The 17,176-nt window shown below is 45.1% G+C and overlaps 1 protein-coding gene across 2 annotated transcripts; it reads right to left on the bottom strand.

Annotated features, from left to right (window-relative positions):
- Positions 1 to 1,028: 1,028 nt before the first annotated feature.
- Positions 1,029 to 16,265, bottom strand: lactb2 (lactamase, beta 2). 2 transcript variants are annotated; one of them, XM_048270760.1, is made up of 7 exons: positions 15,918 to 16,265; positions 14,793 to 14,956; positions 14,395 to 14,524; positions 11,673 to 11,851; positions 7,834 to 7,982; positions 5,766 to 5,853; positions 1,029 to 1,440 (listed from the first exon to the last, which is right to left on the bottom strand). In XM_048270760.1, exons 1-7 carry the CDS (start codon positions 16,037 to 16,039, stop codon positions 1,412 to 1,414), a joined length of 861 nt encoding a protein of 286 aa, XP_048126717.1. In that variant the 5' UTR covers positions 16,040 to 16,265; the 3' UTR covers positions 1,029 to 1,411. The 2 variants fall into 2 exon arrangements, with proteins under 2 accessions (XP_048126717.1, XP_048126718.1); XM_048270761.1 differs by lacking the exons at positions 1,029 to 1,440; positions 5,766 to 5,853; positions 7,834 to 7,982 and adding an exon at positions 8,333 to 8,445.
- Positions 16,266 to 17,176: the final 911 nt, after the last annotated feature.

Here is a 17,176-nt window from a genome sequence, read left to right on the forward strand (position 1 = left end):
AAATACTGTGAAGCCAAATCAGCGATCTTATCCACCAAAAATATTTTTCAGTGTCTATACCGTAATAATCTTCTAACTGTGAAAATGTCAGACCATATTTTGCCTTATTTAAAAAAATCGAAATGGCTCCTTTTGTTTCATAAATGAACTACAAAAAGCCACGACTTTACCCTTCGGACGCTACTCACGGTAGCATGGTTTGTTTATTAGCCTGGTTAGCATTGCCACTTAACACTTACTGCCAGCTCTTCATGTGAGTAGAAGCACAACACCAGTTATCCAGACATAAAGGTTATCACCACGCGGTTTACATCACCTTCCGTTATTACAAAAATATATGAGCCAGTTAAGCAACTTGCTGTATTGATCAGTTAGAGATTAAGCGCCCAAACCTGTGACGTCACATGCAACTGTAGTTTGTTATCACCATGTTACGACAAAAACTCAAAACAATTCAACTGATCCTAAAAATAAGGTATGACCACTTGAAGCAATAGAGGTGACCCCAGTGCCTAACATATGGAAGGCATTAAATTAAGATCCCAATGTGCACCGAGATATATTTCTTTTCTAAAAAAAAATCCCATCCCCTCCGCTAAACTCTAGGAACGCAACCACTAGATGGCGATGAGATTACTTTCCCTCCCTATAGACATGAACTACGACGAAGTATCTTGCTCCGCCTTAACAATCTTTGGCGGACCTGCGATTCGCTCCGCGCACAGACAGCTGCTTAACGAGTTGAAAAGAAAAAAAATGCATTTCTGGTTTCCGGTTTAATGATGTGCTTAATAGTAACAGTTGGAGCCTAATGTAGCTCAATAGTAACAGAGCTGTTGGAGCCTAATGTAGCTTAATAGGAACAGAAAGAGCAGTTGGAGCCTAATGTAGCTTAATAGGAACAGAAAGAGCTGTTGGAGGCTAATGTAGCTTAATAGGAACAGAAAGAGCTGTTGGAGCCTAATGTAGCTTAATAGGAACAGAAAGAGCAGTTGGAGCCTAACAACAAAATGGGACAAAGTCCATCACCATTTTAAATCAATACATTTATTAACAGTCAACATATATCAAATATAGGTTTAATAGATCAAGATGATGTCAGTTAATGCTCTCATGTTCATTCCTTTGTGCACATGTTTACTCATTAATGTGTTCATTCATGTTTACTCATTCATGTTTGTTCATTAATGTGTTCATTCATGTGTTTATTCATGTTTACTCATTCATGTTTCCTCATTAATGTGTTCATTCATGTTTACTCATTCATGTTTGTTCATTAATGTGTTCATTCATGTTTACTCATGCATGTTTCATGTTTACTCATTCATGTGTTCATTCATCTGTTCATTCCTTTGCCCACATGTGCACATCGTTCTGTCTTTTCATCTGTCCAGCATCCAGCGCCCTTAGATCAGAGATTACTCTTCCACCTGCACTCAACTGGAGAGAGAGAGAGAGAGAGAGAGAGAGAGAGAGAGAGAGAGAGAAAGAGAGAAGAGAGAGAGAGAGAGAGAGAGAGAGAGAGAGAGAGAGAGAGAGAGAGAGAGAGAGAAGAGGGAGAGAAAGAGAGAGGGAGAGAGAGAGAGAAGGAAAGAGAGAGGGGTGGTGAGAGAGAGAAGTTATGAGAGAGGAAGTGTGTGTGAGCACAGAGAATGTGTGTTTGTATCTACATCGATGTATGAGTGTGTGCATGCGTGTGTCTGTGTGTGTGTGTCAGCCGATATTCACTCAAAATAGTTTGATTGGAGCATCCCTAACAGACACACTCACACATGTACTCTCTAAAGGCCGATCAGATGATGCTTAACTCCGATCGGAGCACTCTCTAAAGGCCGATCAGATGATGCTTATCTCCGGACTCTACAGTGCATCCATTTCACTCTCTAAACATTATGGCGTGCGAGTGAAACAAATATTTAGGAGCACTGGTGAGAATGACTTATAACCACGTAGCCTAAGGGCTCTATCTTGCACTTTAGCAAATCGCTTTGTGGGCGGATCTTGGGCGCTGATGCTATTTTACCGGCGGGATAATGACTGTTGCGCCCGACGCAAATCTAAAATGGGGTGGACTGGAGTAGCTACATTATTGTAGCGTGGTTAACGTGCAATAAACCAATCAGAGCGTCATCTCACATTCCCTTTAAGAACAGGCACGCTTGTTCCATAGCGGATTGCTATTATGAGGCGGATTTGCCAGGCGCAGCCAGGAATGGGTCACACTATAGTCAGTTGGGAACAGTTTGCTATTGATTTTTCCTCTTGACAAAATGTAATACAGAAATGTCACTTTCCGATGTTTTGGGATCACTCTACCTGAATCACGAGGTTATGAATGCATGGTGATATTTTGCAATGTAATCTAACATTACCCTCACTATAGACAATGCAGATCTGTCAGATAAGCTCTCCTCTCCCGTCCTGCTGCTGGGGCATTTGGGTTAAATGGCATCGGCATGCAGTTCAACATCACATCTCATTAAGTCCTCTAATATTTCCTAATTTATGTCATCAACACATCCGTGATTCGTGGAAATGTGTTCGCTAGATTTATACCTGTTTTTTCATATCAGACACCACACTGATTTCCCTCGTGTAGCAATATTTGGCAACTTACCATCAGGCAACTCAACAACGAGAAACAGTTTCCAAGTTGACCTAACTTTCCAACTCTGCACCGTATCCAGTGTTTCCGCTAGATTTTTTTTAACAGTGGCGGCAAACATGCGGAAATCCACCACCATCTCCTTGGTCTTTGAAGTTTTGAGTTGGAGATGATTGAGTTTGCACCAATGCACAAAGTCTTCCACCAGGCTCCTGTACTCCTCCTCTTGCTTGTCCCTGATACACCCCACAATTGCAGTATCATCAGAAAACTTCTGCATGTGGCATGACTCGGTGTTGTAGCAGAAGTCAGATGTGTACAGGGTGAACAGGACTGGAGAGAGCACAGTTCCCTGTGGCGCTCCGGTGCTGCTGATCACAGTGTCAGAGAGACAGTTCTTCAGTGTGACACTGTGGTTGCTCGGTCAGGTAATCTGTAATCCAGGTTACCAGGAGAGCATCCACACCCATCTGCAAGAGCTTGTCTCCCAGTCTGAGGGGTTGGATGATGTTAAAAGCACTTGAGAAATCAAAGAACATGAGTCTCACAGCACTGTTCCCCTTGTCTAGGTGAGAATGTGTCCTGTGTAAAAGATAAGTGATGGCATCGTCCACGCCCACTTTCTCCTGGTATGCAAACTGTAACGGGTCTAGTGCATGGCGTACCTGGGGTCTGAGCATACGATCAGCTTCAGAAATTAATGGGTTTTTCTTGGCCTGTGCTACACCTTTCCACCAAGTTGTGCGAAAATTCTAGATTTTGCAATGTTGACAAACATGCGTAGCACATGGAAGCTCTTGATTGCGCATGCCACTAACGTCTATAAAAACAATATATTTATGGAATAAAACTAAACAGGTACCTCGGATTTGCATTGCTGTTTATTCATAAACTGCAATTTTCAGCAGCCAGCGGAGGGCATTTAGCCTACTATGCTTCCGGACAATATTTTGCGTCTCCCCTAATTTTGAAGCAGTGGCACTGCTAAATGAAGAGGAAACACTGAGAAGAAAGTTAATGCTTTAAATAGGCTACATCAATACAATATATAATATGTGAACTGAAACTGGACGGGCCATAATAACCCTCTCTGACTAGTTTAGCTACTTATTGTTAAATTGCAATGTGAGCGCAGCCAGCAGGGGAGGATACGCCGTGAGGATTATTTAAAAAAAAATGTGCCTGCCCTGATTCTGATACCGCGGCGGTATTAATTAAACCGTGGGGGGCCGCCATGCTGAAATAAACGTAGAGGAAACACTGGTATCCCATTAACTGCATGACAGTAGGCTATTTACAATATTTATTTTATGTAGAGTTTGTAAACACGTTATCATCAACTTAATGCACGACAACTTTGTTTGAGCAGGAGAGAGAATAACAATGAATGGATGCAGCAACTACAGAAATTGTAGCCAAGGCTACTTGCTGCTTTCTTTTACTGTCTGTGGTTGCTGGTTAACAGCACATAATAAGCTTATTTAAGCGAATTCAAGAATTCAAGGCCATCATGGATATAAAACGTTTTTTGAAAACAACGAAAGGATGGAGGGAACATAGCAAAGTCTTTCACATCAAGTAGGCTGCATCTTAATAACAACACGTTTATTGGCCTATCTTTCACATCAAGTAGGCTGCATCTTAATAACAACACGTTTATTGGCCTATCTTTCACATCAAGTAGGCTGCATCCTAATAATAACACGTTACAATGAACTTTCTTCTCTGAACGAGCAAGACTAAATAATAATAATATATAAAAAAATAATAATAATAAATAAAAAAAATGCCCTACAATAGGCTACCTCATAAAGGGCTCCATCTTGCACTCCAGCGCAATTGACTTTGTATACTGGCGCTTTTGTCTTTCCTATTTTGCATTTTGCATATTAGCATATTGGAATTTTCCCTCCACAGGCACACGTCCCAGAATTAGAGAATTGATTATATTTCACGGGGCAGTTCATGTAGTGTTGAGTCATGTCTCGCACAAACGTTCCCTGTTGATATTTTGCAGTTTCAGAAAACAATTCCGTGTGTTTGTGTGTGTGTGAACCTGCAGTGATGTGTGTGAGTGTGTGTGTGTGTACCAGTAGTGATGAGTGAGTGTGTGTGTGTGTGTGTGTGTGTGTGTGTGTGATATTTAAAAAAACACTTAGGCAAGACCTTTAACATCCATGTTTGGTTGTATATGGAAAGGTCTACAATTTGCCTCAATATTTTTCATTTTTATACTGTGTACAGTAATAATCTACTAACTGTGACAATATCACACTATTTTGCCCTTGACTTTACCCTTCGACGTTAACTCACCGTAGCATGGTTTGTTTATTAGCCTGGTTAGCGTTGACACTTTACGGTCTATTGCTATGCACTTAACACTGCCAGCTCTTCATGTGAGAAGCTACAAGTTACTAACATACGCTTTCACTTTCTGTCATTACAAAATAATTTAAGGTTAAACTTTTGGCCCTATTTGTATGTGTATCTAAAGGTTGGTGAAGCGCTGTAGGGGAAGTTTTTTTTTGTCTCGTTCCAGTGATTGGTACATCTGGGTGATGGCGTCGGATATGTGTAGCATGTTCGATGTATTTCCACTCACATACCCAACAACTGCAGAACAACACGACACACAGTTTCATCTTATCCACCACTCTCTCGCCTGTACTACTGTAACTGAAGTTCTCAAACTTGCGATCTTAAAGAGACCAGCGGGTCCTCTAACTCTTGTGGGTCGCCACCACTCGCTTAGTGATGCTATCTCTGACTGACTCGACCGTCGACCTGACAAAAAAAATAACATAGAGCTTCAGAGCTAAGGCGGGGCTACAGGTGTCGCTAAAGAACTCTCATAACTCTCATATTTAACAGTAACTCCGCATTACATTAATTCATTCGCACACAAGTTTTATGTATTTTTATACCGTGTATTGTAAACTCATGCACCAAACCGTGACGCCTGTACCGTTTCGGTCCAATACGAATTCATGTACCGTTCCACCCCTAGTGTGTTTGTGTATCTGCAGTGATGTGTGTGTGTGTGTGTGTGTGTGTGTGTGTACCTGCAGTGATGTGTGTGTAAGTGTGTGTGTGTGTGTATGTAAGTGTGTGTGTGTGTATGTATGTGTGTATGTGTGTGTGTGTGTGTGTGTGTGTGTACCTGCAGTGATGTGTCCTTCCTTCTGAAGCTTCTTGAGATGGTGAGTCAGATTGACCTCTGCTGCCCTGTGAAGGTGCTCCGGTGTGTCCTACACACACACACACACACACACGCACGCACGCACGCACGCACGCACGCACGCACACGCACACACACACACACACACACTCACACACCCAGAGAATATATTCACACATGAACACACCATCCCAACACACAGCTCAACACAGAAAGCATGTTCTTACTCACAACACACAAAGAAATAGACTCACACACACCAACATGATGAGACAAACTCAAACACACACACTTGTGGCTGATCTTGAACACTTCAACGTTGAGTGGTGTGTGTGTGTGTGTGTGTGTGTGTGTTTTCACCTTGTAGGCGATCTTGACCAGTTCGGCAGCAGTGTGTGTGTGTATGTTTTCACCTTTTAGACAATCTTGACCAGTTCAGCGGCTGTGTGTGTGTGTGTGTGTTTTCACCTTGTAGACGATCTTGACCAGTTGGGCGGCGGTGTGTGTGTGTCTGTGTATTCACCTTTTAGACGATCTTGACCAGTTCGGCGGCCGTGTGTGTGTGTGTGTGTGTGTGTGTGTGTGTGTTTTCACCTTGTAGACAATCTTGACCAGTTCAGCGGGTGTGTGTGTGTGTGTGTATGTTTTCACCTTGTAGACAATCTTGACCAGTTCAGCTGTGTGTGTGTGTGTGTGTGTTTTCACCTTGTAGACGATCTTGACCAGCTCGGCGGCGGTGTGTGTGTGTGTGTGTGTGTTCACCTTGTAGACGATCTTGACCAGCTCGGCGGCGGTGTGTGTGTGTGTGAAACACCTTGTAGACTATCTTGACCCCAGCGGCGGTGTGTGTGTGGTGTGTGTGTGTGTTCACCTTGTAGACGATCTTGACCAGCTTGGCGGCGGTGTGTGTGTGTGTGTGTGTGTGTGTGGTGTGTGTGTGTTCAAACCTTGTAGATCTATCTTGACCAGCTTTGAGGAATGTGTGTGTGTGTGTGGGCTTCTCCTGAAGAATCAGAGTATCTGCTGTCTCAGAGTGATGTACCTCTGATCTAGAGGTAGCTGCTCAATACCACTGGGCTCATGGCCTGCACACACACAATACAGCACAATAACACACACACACAATAATAACACACAATAATAATACACACACACACAGTGATGTACTCTTCGATCTTTAGAGGCGTTTCACTACCACTGGCTCATGGCTCTGCACACACACACACACACACACACGCGACCGCCAGCACGCACACGCACACACACACACACACACACTCACACACGCAGGGAATATATTCACACATGAGACACACCATCCCAACACACACAGCTCAACACAGAAAGCATGTTCTTTTCCACAACACACAAAGAAATAGGCTTCACACACACACACCAACATGATGAGACAAACTCAAACACACACACTTGGCTGGCTGATCTTGGGTGCCTTCCGTTGGGTGGTGTGTGTGTGTGTATGTGTAATAATGTTTTTTTCACCTTATGGCGATCTTGACCAGTTGACGCAGCAGTGTGTGTGTGTATGTTTTTCACCTTTTAGACAATCTTGACCAGTTTCAGCGGCTGTGTTATTGTTTTCACCTTGTAGGCGATCTTGACCAGTTGGGGCGGGTGTGTGTGTCACAATATATTCACCTTTTAAGAGCGATCTTGACCAGGGTTACGGCGGCGTGTGTGTGTGTGTGTGTGTGTGTGTGTGTGTGTTTTCACCTTGTAGACAATCTTGACCAGTTCAGCGGCTGTGTGTGTGTGTGTGTATGTTTTCACCTTGTAGACAATCTTGACCAGTTCAGCGGCTGTGTGTGTGTGTGTGTGTTTTCACCTTGTGTGTTATACCCAGAGCGATCCTTGACCAGCTTCGGCGGTGTGTGTGTGTGTGTGTGTGTTGTATGTTCACCTTTGTGAAGCGATCTTGACCAGCTTCGGCGGCGGTGTGTGTGGCCGTATTATTGTGTGTGTGTTCACCTTGTAGACGATCTTGACCAGCTTGGCGGCGGTGTGTGTGTGTGGTGTGTGTGTGTGTGTTCACCTTGTAGACGATCTTGACCAACTCGGCGGCGGTGTGTGTGTGTGTGGGCTTCTCCTGAAGAACTCGTAGTATCTGCTGTTCCCGCAGATCTCTGTGAGTGATGTACTCTCTGATCTTAGAGGCAGCGTTCACCACCACTGGCCCATGGCCTGCACACACACACACACACACACACACACACACACACACACACACACACACACACACACACAGTGATGTACTCTCTGATCTTAGAGGCAGCGTTCACCACCACTGGCCCATGGCCTGCACACACACACACACACACACACACACACACACACACAGTGATGTACTCTCTGATCTTAGAGTCACAAGCCACTCACCCACTGGCCCATGGCCTGCACACACACACACACACACACACACACACACAGTGATGTACTCTCTGATCTTAGAGGCAGCGTTCACCACCACTGGCCCATGGCCTGCACACACACACACACACACACACACACACACACAGTGATGTACTCTCTGATCTTAGAGGCAGTGTTCACCACCACTGGCCCCTGGCCTGCACACACACACACACACACACAGTGATGTACTCTCTGATCTTAGAGGCAGCGTTCACCACCACTGGCCCATGGCCTACTTTGGTGTCCAGTAGTATGTGTAGTGACCACGCTTAGCCATGCAGGTGTGTGTGTGTGTGTGTGTTTATATATCTGTGTGTGTGTGTGTGTGTGTTTATATGTTTATATGTGTGTGTTTATATGTGTGTGTGTGTTTATATATGTGACCAGGCATGGCAAAACCAGGCACATGTCTCCCCAGAGACATTTTGAGTTATTGAGTTATTTTGAGTTATACAGATTCTGAAAGTGTAGTTTCAAAGCTATCCAATGATGTCTCACTCATGGAGATCTGATAATATTTGAATAAGTTGTAGCCATTTTAAAGTATACACATCTCAAAGCTACAAGCTGAGAAATCAGGCTTTTCAATTTGACTACTTTCTCCCTCAATCCATGGGAGGGGAACACAATGGTCCTCATTTACATGACATTAAGATCAACCCTCCCCCTGTCACGGTCACTGATTTGTCAGCCTGCAGTGCTAATGACCCATCGAAACTATCTGTAATGGGTTACAGAACCAGCTAGTAGCAATGGATAGTATTTCTTAGAGTAGTTTAAAACAAACGTGAGATCATGTTTGCAAACCATGTTATTTTGAATGAACACCCAGTGCAAGGCACCAAGTTGGCAATGGATTTAGCAGGTTTAGCAATGGATAAAATAAAACGCGAACTAAACAAACATGAGATCACATTTGCAAACCCTGTTAATTTGAATGCACACACGATAAGGCACCCTGCCATCAGTCAAAACAAGACATTCTCGCATTATTCAAATTAATTGCCCCACCGAAACTATCTGTAATGGGTTTTGGCTAGTAGCCTATGGTGCTAATAATGAATACGACAGTAGGCCTAACGTTACCTAGTAGCAATGGATAAAGTTTCTAACACACACATTTTATCCCCGTCAAATGTAACTGTGGAAATAGCATCTGATATCTTACAATCTAGTTTCTCTGCTGCCAGACCGAGATTCTTCCTCGTTGAAATTATCTTCGGCTAAGGTCAGCTCTAGATTAGGGGATGTTCTCCAATGTAATGAAGTGCCTTCATCATCAGATTCAGGTCATCTGCAGTCCGGCTGTGCTTTGTCCATCTCCATTCAATTGTAAACAAACAGCATGCTGGTTCAGTAAGTAGCCATGAGGTTACTTTTAGCATACAGCTGATTGGCCGACAAAACAAAAGAGCACTAATAGTCACCCCAATTCAAACGCTGGTTTACTTCCTGAAACTTAACCATTTTCAAAAGACAAAATATACACTTTTAAAGCAACCAATGCTGTTATCTGAAACATGGAATTGCTTCTTTAGGACTTCAACTTGCACATTCTGCAAAAACTAATTTTGAAAAAAAAAAAAAAACCTTCAAAGTCGTTTTAGCGATTGCATCTCTCGACTTGAGCCTGGTTTTGCCATGCCTGGTCACATATGTGTGTGTGTGTGTTTATATGTGTGTGTGTGTGTGTGTGTGTTAGGGTTGTGCCGATAGACTATATCATTGTCCATCGTGATGGTTGACATACAGTACAGGCCAAAAGTTTGGACACACCTTCTCATTTCAATGCGTTTTCTTTATTTTCATGACTATTTACATTGTAGATTCTCACTGAAGGCACTGAAGTTATTTGGCCCACATTTATTTGTGTATTGTGTGTGTGTGTGTGTGTGTGTGTGTGTTGTGTAATGCGCGCGCGTCGCGTCGCGTGCGTCGTCTTGCGTCGCGTGGTGTGTGTGTCTTGGCGATGTGTGTGTATGTGTGTGCGTGGTGTTATTGTAAAGCGCTTTCAGATATAACCTCCGAGTATATGAGGAGGTTTGCCAAACGGAGGTCCTACCCTTGGGATGATTCAGATATGATGCTAACCTCTTGGACCCTAATACTGACTTTATCTGGACGTATGTGTGAGCGACATACACACACATGACAGAATCTCCTCGTGTGATTGTCGAGTGAGGGGTGGGGGCTTGTAGAGTTCACAAGATCGAGATATGGACTTAAGAATATATCGCGGCTGCTGTCTGTCACAGCTGCTTTTGTTTACAAAGTGTAGCCTATGCATTATGTAGGCTAAAGAAGAGAAATCTATTGTGCATAGGCTAATACTTGAAGTAGGCTAGTCAATAACAAGTGCGCTTGAAATTGACCTAGCCTACAGTATTTGTATGTGTGCTTCAAATAAACACATTTATCTGTTTTCAACGTTATGTACCAGAATTAGCTATAGAACCCCAAATCTGGTTTGCGTTGGAGAGAGAGAGCATGCACAAACTTTATGGTAGGCTACCAGCCAATTCAGTAGGCTAACTCAAGACTTCAAGATCATACAACGTTTTAAGCAACAAACAAAATACTAACATTAATAACAGTGAAGTCGTTCATCCAAAGCATCCTCTCCCCATGTGTCGCATTTGGAACAAAGTTGGCTTTTCTTCGTTTTCATTTTCTCTAGGCATATTTATGCTCAACAAATATCAGCGAGCTCAGCAGTGAGGTCATGAAGGCTATCAATGAACAGAAAACCGTGTTGGCTAACAATTTATTAAATACTCCTGTTATTGTAAAGATCCACGGCGTGGCTGAAGGCTACTGCCTTTTTCAGCGCCTTCTGCTTATGATGATTCAGTCTTCTGAATTAAGTTTGTCCCTTGCCATGCAGTTGTAGGCTAACGTGTCTCTAATGTTCCCTTCATGTGTTCTATCAATATGTTGTATGCCCTCATGGACAGTAGCTCAGTGATGTCTGCATCTTTCCAGGTCGGAGATTTTCTGGACAGCACAATGCCACTCCATCATAACACTGGCATTTAAGTCAGATCTAACCACATGGACGCACTAAAAAGCGTCACCAACACAGCCCTCTCACTGGGGTGTGAATTTTAACCGCATGTTCTACTCCTCGTTCAAACACAGCACATTTTACATAATGTCCAGAGGAAATACTAGGGGGAGCAGTATAACAACCGGCTAAATTCGGACTTCCATATGATGACGGTTATAAATGTTCAGATATACGGCCCCACCGTTTAACATCGGCAGAACCTCCGGTCTTACACGTATGTCTGAAAGCGCTTTGTGTGTGTGTGTGTATGTGTGTGTGTGTGTGTGTGTGTATGTGTGTGTATGTGTGGTGTGGTGTGTGTGTGTGTGTGTGTGTATGTATGTATGTGTGATGTGTGTGTGTGTATGTGTGGTGTGGTGTGGTGTGGTGTGTGTGTGTGTGTGTGTGAGTACCTGGGTAGATGTGGTCAGCGTTAGTGTCCAGTAGTGTGTGTAGTGACCGCATGTAGTCATGGAGATCCTCAAACACTGCAGTCCCCTCCCCCAGGATGCAGTCTCCTGAGAACAGCGCCCCCTCCTGGTCAAGCAGCAGCACCATGTGGTCATCTGTGTGGCCAGGAGTGTACAGCACCCTACACACACACACATACGCACAAACGCACAAACCTTTCGCACTCTGCAAACACGCTATGCAAGACCACCACCCACACACATGCACAGTTAAGAACAAAATTGTCAAAGTAATTATCAAAGTAAACGGTAACACTAAAACAAGGGGCTACATTAAGATTCTGGAGGAAAAGATCAGGCAGTGTGCCAAGAGACCTGCCCCATAAGCGGCATTTGACCATTAAACCAAAAATGATCCAAAACATACAGTCAAACAAGGCAGGAAATGATTAATAGAGAACAATCTCAACATTTTAGAGTGTCAGAGTGAGCACGAGGTCAGAGTGCAATCACACACACACACACACACACACACACACACACACACACACACACACACACACACACACACACACAGAGGCCAGGGTGCAAAGAATCGTTCCTGCCTCAAAACCAGATTTGCTGTTAAAAGGTGCTGTCTACAATCATTGTGGAGACATGGGCGGATTGTCACGCCTGGCTTTGCCGTGCTGGGTGGAGCTCACTCCACCTTTGATATAATCTGTTTGGGCTTTTTCTCCCCAGTCTGAAGGGGGGGCTGTCTGTGTTCAGTCCATCTGGTCTAGACAGCAGCTGATTGGCGGGACTGTTTAAAAACATCTCCTGCCAGTTGTTGGCTCTCTGGCATGCACAGCTCTGCTGGGCTCTGCTCTGCTCTGCTCTGCTCTGCTGGGCTCTGCTCTGCTGGGCTCTGCTCTGCTCTGCTCTGCTGGGCTCTCCAGTCGTCTGCTCTGCTCTGCTCTGCTGGGCTCTCGCCCGGAGTAAGGTCTGCTCTGCTCTGCTGGGTTCTGCTCTGCTCTGCTGGGTTCTGCTGGGTTCTGCTCTGCTCTGCTCTGCTGGGTTCTGCTCTGCTCTGCTGGGTTCTGCTGGGTTCTGCTCTGCTCTGCTCTGCTCTGCTGGGTTCTGCTCTGCTCTGCTCTGCTCTGCTGGGTTCTGCTGGGTTCTGCTCTGCTCTGCTGGGTTCTGCTGGGTTCTGCTCTGCTCTGCTCTGCTCTGCTGGGTTCTGCTGGGCTCTGCTCTGCTCTGCTCTGCTCTGCTGGGTTCTGCTCTGCTCTGCTCTGCTGGGCTCTGCTCTGCTCTGCTGCAACTTGCAATAGCTCTGCTCTAGCTGCTCTGCTCTGCTGGGCTTGCTCTGCTTGAGCTCTAGCTCTGGATCGCGTCTGCTCTGCTATGCTCTGCTCTGCTGGGTTCTGCCTCTGCTTCAACTCTAACTCTTAACGGGTTCTTGCCTCTGCTCTGCTGGGTTCTTATGTGCTCTGCTGGGTTCTGCTTTCTGCTCTTGCTCTTGCTCTGTGGATGGTCTGCTCTGCTGGGTTCTGCTATGCCTTGCTCTGCTCTCTCTCTCTACTGGGTTGGGTTTCTGCTCTGCTGGGCTCTGCTCTGCTGGGCTCTGCTGGGCTCTGCTCTGCTCTGCTCTGCTCTGCTGGGTTCTGCTCTGCTCTGCTCTGCTCTGCTCTGCGCGGTGCGTCTGCTCTGCTCTGCTCTGCTCTGCTCTGCGCGGTGCGTCTGCTCTGCTTGACTGGGCTCTGCTCTGGCCTCCATGATGGCGGCAGCATCATCCTATTTGCATTACACATAGTCTACACTTCACTAATCTGCACTACACTTTTGATTAGCTTTCTCTTGCTTCTCATTTACTTGATACACTTATTTATGTAAAGTATGTTTTCATGGTATAAGTTAATGTTTTAATAAATTATTTTGGATTTAACTTAACGGTGTGGTCACCCCTATGTCATTGCTACTGTGAGCCAGGTAGTCATGACAGCGGCTTGGTAGGTTTTATAAGAACCAGTCCAACGTCGTGCAACGTAAGCTGAACTGTCACGTGACTGTTTTCCCAAGATGGCGCCAGCCTGTATACGTGAACTACGGTACTGTTTCTAAACTATCTTTTTAATAAACTGCCTGTACACTTACAAAGTTCTCAATGCTTCTAAACTATCTTTTTAATAAACTGTCTGTACACTTATAAAGTTCTCAATGCTTCGGTTTACATGTAGGGACCCTCATTATGCTACTGTGTAAGTGTGGTGCTATTTTGAGTCTTGTTAGTGGTATAGAAATAGCGATTTCTTTCTACTGTACGTGTGCCCCGAAGACTAGCGTTAAGCGCTAATTTGCGGTTTTTGGTAAAACTGGTCACGATTAGCATGAAAACATATCCCAGAGAACGGACGAACTCAGTACACATACATGTGTTTATTAACCTCTAGGTTCATTTTGCGCCGGAATTGTCCTTTAACTGTATGCATGACGAAACACATATAGGAATCCCAATAATGAACACACACACACACACACACACACACACACACACACACACACACACAGTGACAATCTTTGAGGTAATGTATCTCTCTCTCTCTCTCACACACACACACACACACACACACACACACACACACACAGTGACAATCTTTGAGGTAATGTATCTCTCTCTCTCTCTCTCACACACACACACACACACACACATAATGTATCTCTCACACACACACGCGCTCACTTGAGTGTGGCGCCCTCGGTGTGGATGAGGTCTCCGTGTCGGAGGTACGTGTACGTCTTCTTGTCCTCCTCCCCCAATCGCTCTTCCTGATGAGGCACGCGAGGCAGCTTACTCACTGGGAGGTCCCAACCTAATTAACACATACTCACACACACACACACACACACACACACACACACACACACGCACACACCAGCACGCATCCATACACACACACAACCTGTGATTATGAACCCTAGAAACAACAACCCAGCAGCCACCCCCTTTCACACACACACACACATTCTGTGTTAGCTCTCCGTGTGTGTGATCTTCGTACCATGCCCTTATCTCTGCGAAAGGCTCGGAGTCGCACACACACACACACACACACACGTATGCAGCGTCACTGGCCTTACCTCCGGGCAGGCTGGCGCAGATGTCGGGCACTCCGCCGGTGTGGTCATGATGCCAGTGCGTCACCACGATCTCCTGGATACTGGCGTTCTGCTGCTCCAGCGCCTGCTGCAGGGACGAGATGTACTCCGCAACCCCCGCCTCCCCCGCGTCGATCAGCACACGCCTGGAGGACAACGCCGAGGGACAACGTGAGTGTGTGTGTGTGTGAGCGATTGTGTGTGTGAGTGTTTTTGTATGTGTGTGCATGTGTGTGTGTGCGTGTGCGTGTGCGTGTGTGTGTATGCATGTGTGTGTGTGTGTGTATGCATGTGTGTGTGTGTGTGTGTGTGTGTGTATGCATGTGTGTGTGTGTGTGTGTGTCTGCATGTGTGTGTGTGTGTGTGTATGCATGTGTGTGCGTGTGTGTGTATGCATGTGTGTGTGTGTGTGTGTGTGTGTGTGTGTATGCATGTGTGTGTGCGCCTGCTGCAGGGAGCCATGTACTCCACTACTGACTGCTCTCCCATTTCTATCAGCCTAAAGTCGGAGGGACATCCACGTGCAGGGAGTGAGTGTAAAGTTAAGCTGCCAAAATTCACTCACAACACACACACACACGTTTAAAGATTTCAATCCAAAGAACTCAGCCCTAAATCAATACACTTTAAAGATTTCAATCCAAAGAACTCAGCCTAAATTCAGTTGGTCTTGAAATGAACTAATCCACTAACCCCTAACATAGCTCAGACCACCACCACATCCCAACCAATCAAATGTAACCAAATTAACAAAGAAAATAAAACATCGTATTTGGAACACTGAAGGAACTAAACCAAAACACAGCACACATTAGAGTGCTATCTGGCGATCACTCAGAGTATCTCCACACTTCCACACTGGCAGAGACAGATCCTCATCAAGTAGCCTACAGGCTGAGTGACCACATCTAGCCATATAAAGGCAGACACAACAAAACATTGCTACCGACAGAGCAAATGATATGTGGTCACTGTAGGATTGTAGAGTGAGAGGGACGCTTCTTTCTACACGGTCAAAAGGTATATAAATAAAGCTTTGATGAATTTAATTTAATTGAACTGAGTGACTGACAGACACGAACAGGAACGGGGGGTGAGAGGCCTTACCGTTTCCCGGTGCCCACCAAGTATGTGTTGGTACCCTGCAGGGTCATCGGGCCCGGGTTGCAGCCGAGGATCCGTACGACGCGCGCGGACAGCTGCTCAATCCGCGGGAGGATGGCAGTCATCGTCCTGCTGCTAGGAAGTTTCAACACGCCTCGTGCTATAACACGCGTCAGACCGAGTTGACCTGAACGAGGGACCCCGTTTATAATCGACTCTGAACTGGACTCAACCTGAACGAGGGACGCCGTTTATAATCGACTCCGAACTGGACTCAACCTGAACGAGGGAAACAGTTTATAATCGACTCTGAACTTGACTCAACCGCTGTGTCGTCCCTTTGTTTACATGTTTTACTTCCTGAATTATGTGCTTTCAAAATAAAAGCTCTGTGTCGGCTCCACTTGAATAGTCCCCCTCCACGACCACTTGATGTCGCTAAGCACCACATGGCTATTTTTGATGACAGACCTGACAGAGAACTGAGTGACTACCCAGGCTAGACTGAATGCAAGCTCTAATACCCAGGCTAGACTGCTCTAACTATATACCCTGAATGCAAGCTAACTATATACCCAGGCTAGAATGAATGCAAACTCTAACTATATACCTAGGCTAGTCTGAATACTAGCTAACTATATACCCAGGCTAGACTGCTCTAACTATATACCCAGGCTAGACTAGACGGCTAGATTGAATGCTTGCCTGGCTGCGCCTCCCAAATGTCATCCTATAGAGAAATGTGAGGTTTTTCTAGCGAACAGTTGTGGAAAATTTTCAGCAAAGTCATATTTTCACATGCAAATTAGGTTTCTGGCAAACAGTTGTGGTTAACTCTATGAGACTTTATTTGCTCTTTTATCGTAAATATCTCAAAAAGTATAAAGTTCACAAATATGAAAACAACATTGCACACCTATGTGTTACAAGACCCATGTAGGACCCTAACCCTAACCCATGCTTCTTTAAGAGTGTGTGTGTGAGGGAGACTCCATGCTGCTTTAAGAGAGTGTGTGTGTGAGAGAGACTCCATGCTTCTTTAAGAAACACAGAGTTTTCTTGAATTTCCCCTAAGGATCAATAAAGTATCTATCTATCTATCTAAGAGTGTGTGTGTGAGGGAGACTCCATGCTTCTTTAAGAGTGTGTGTGTGAGGGAGACTCCATGCTGCTTTAAGAGGGTGTGTGTGAGGGAGACTCCATGCTTCTTAAAGAGGGTGTGTGTGTGTATGTGTATGGGAGGGGGGTTCTGTCATTTAAAC

This window comes from Alosa alosa, chromosome 19 (genome assembly GCF_017589495.1).
Source record: "Alosa alosa isolate M-15738 ecotype Scorff River chromosome 19, AALO_Geno_1.1, whole genome shotgun sequence".
Classification (NCBI taxonomy): Eukaryota; Metazoa; Chordata; class Actinopteri; order Clupeiformes; family Clupeidae; genus Alosa; species Alosa alosa.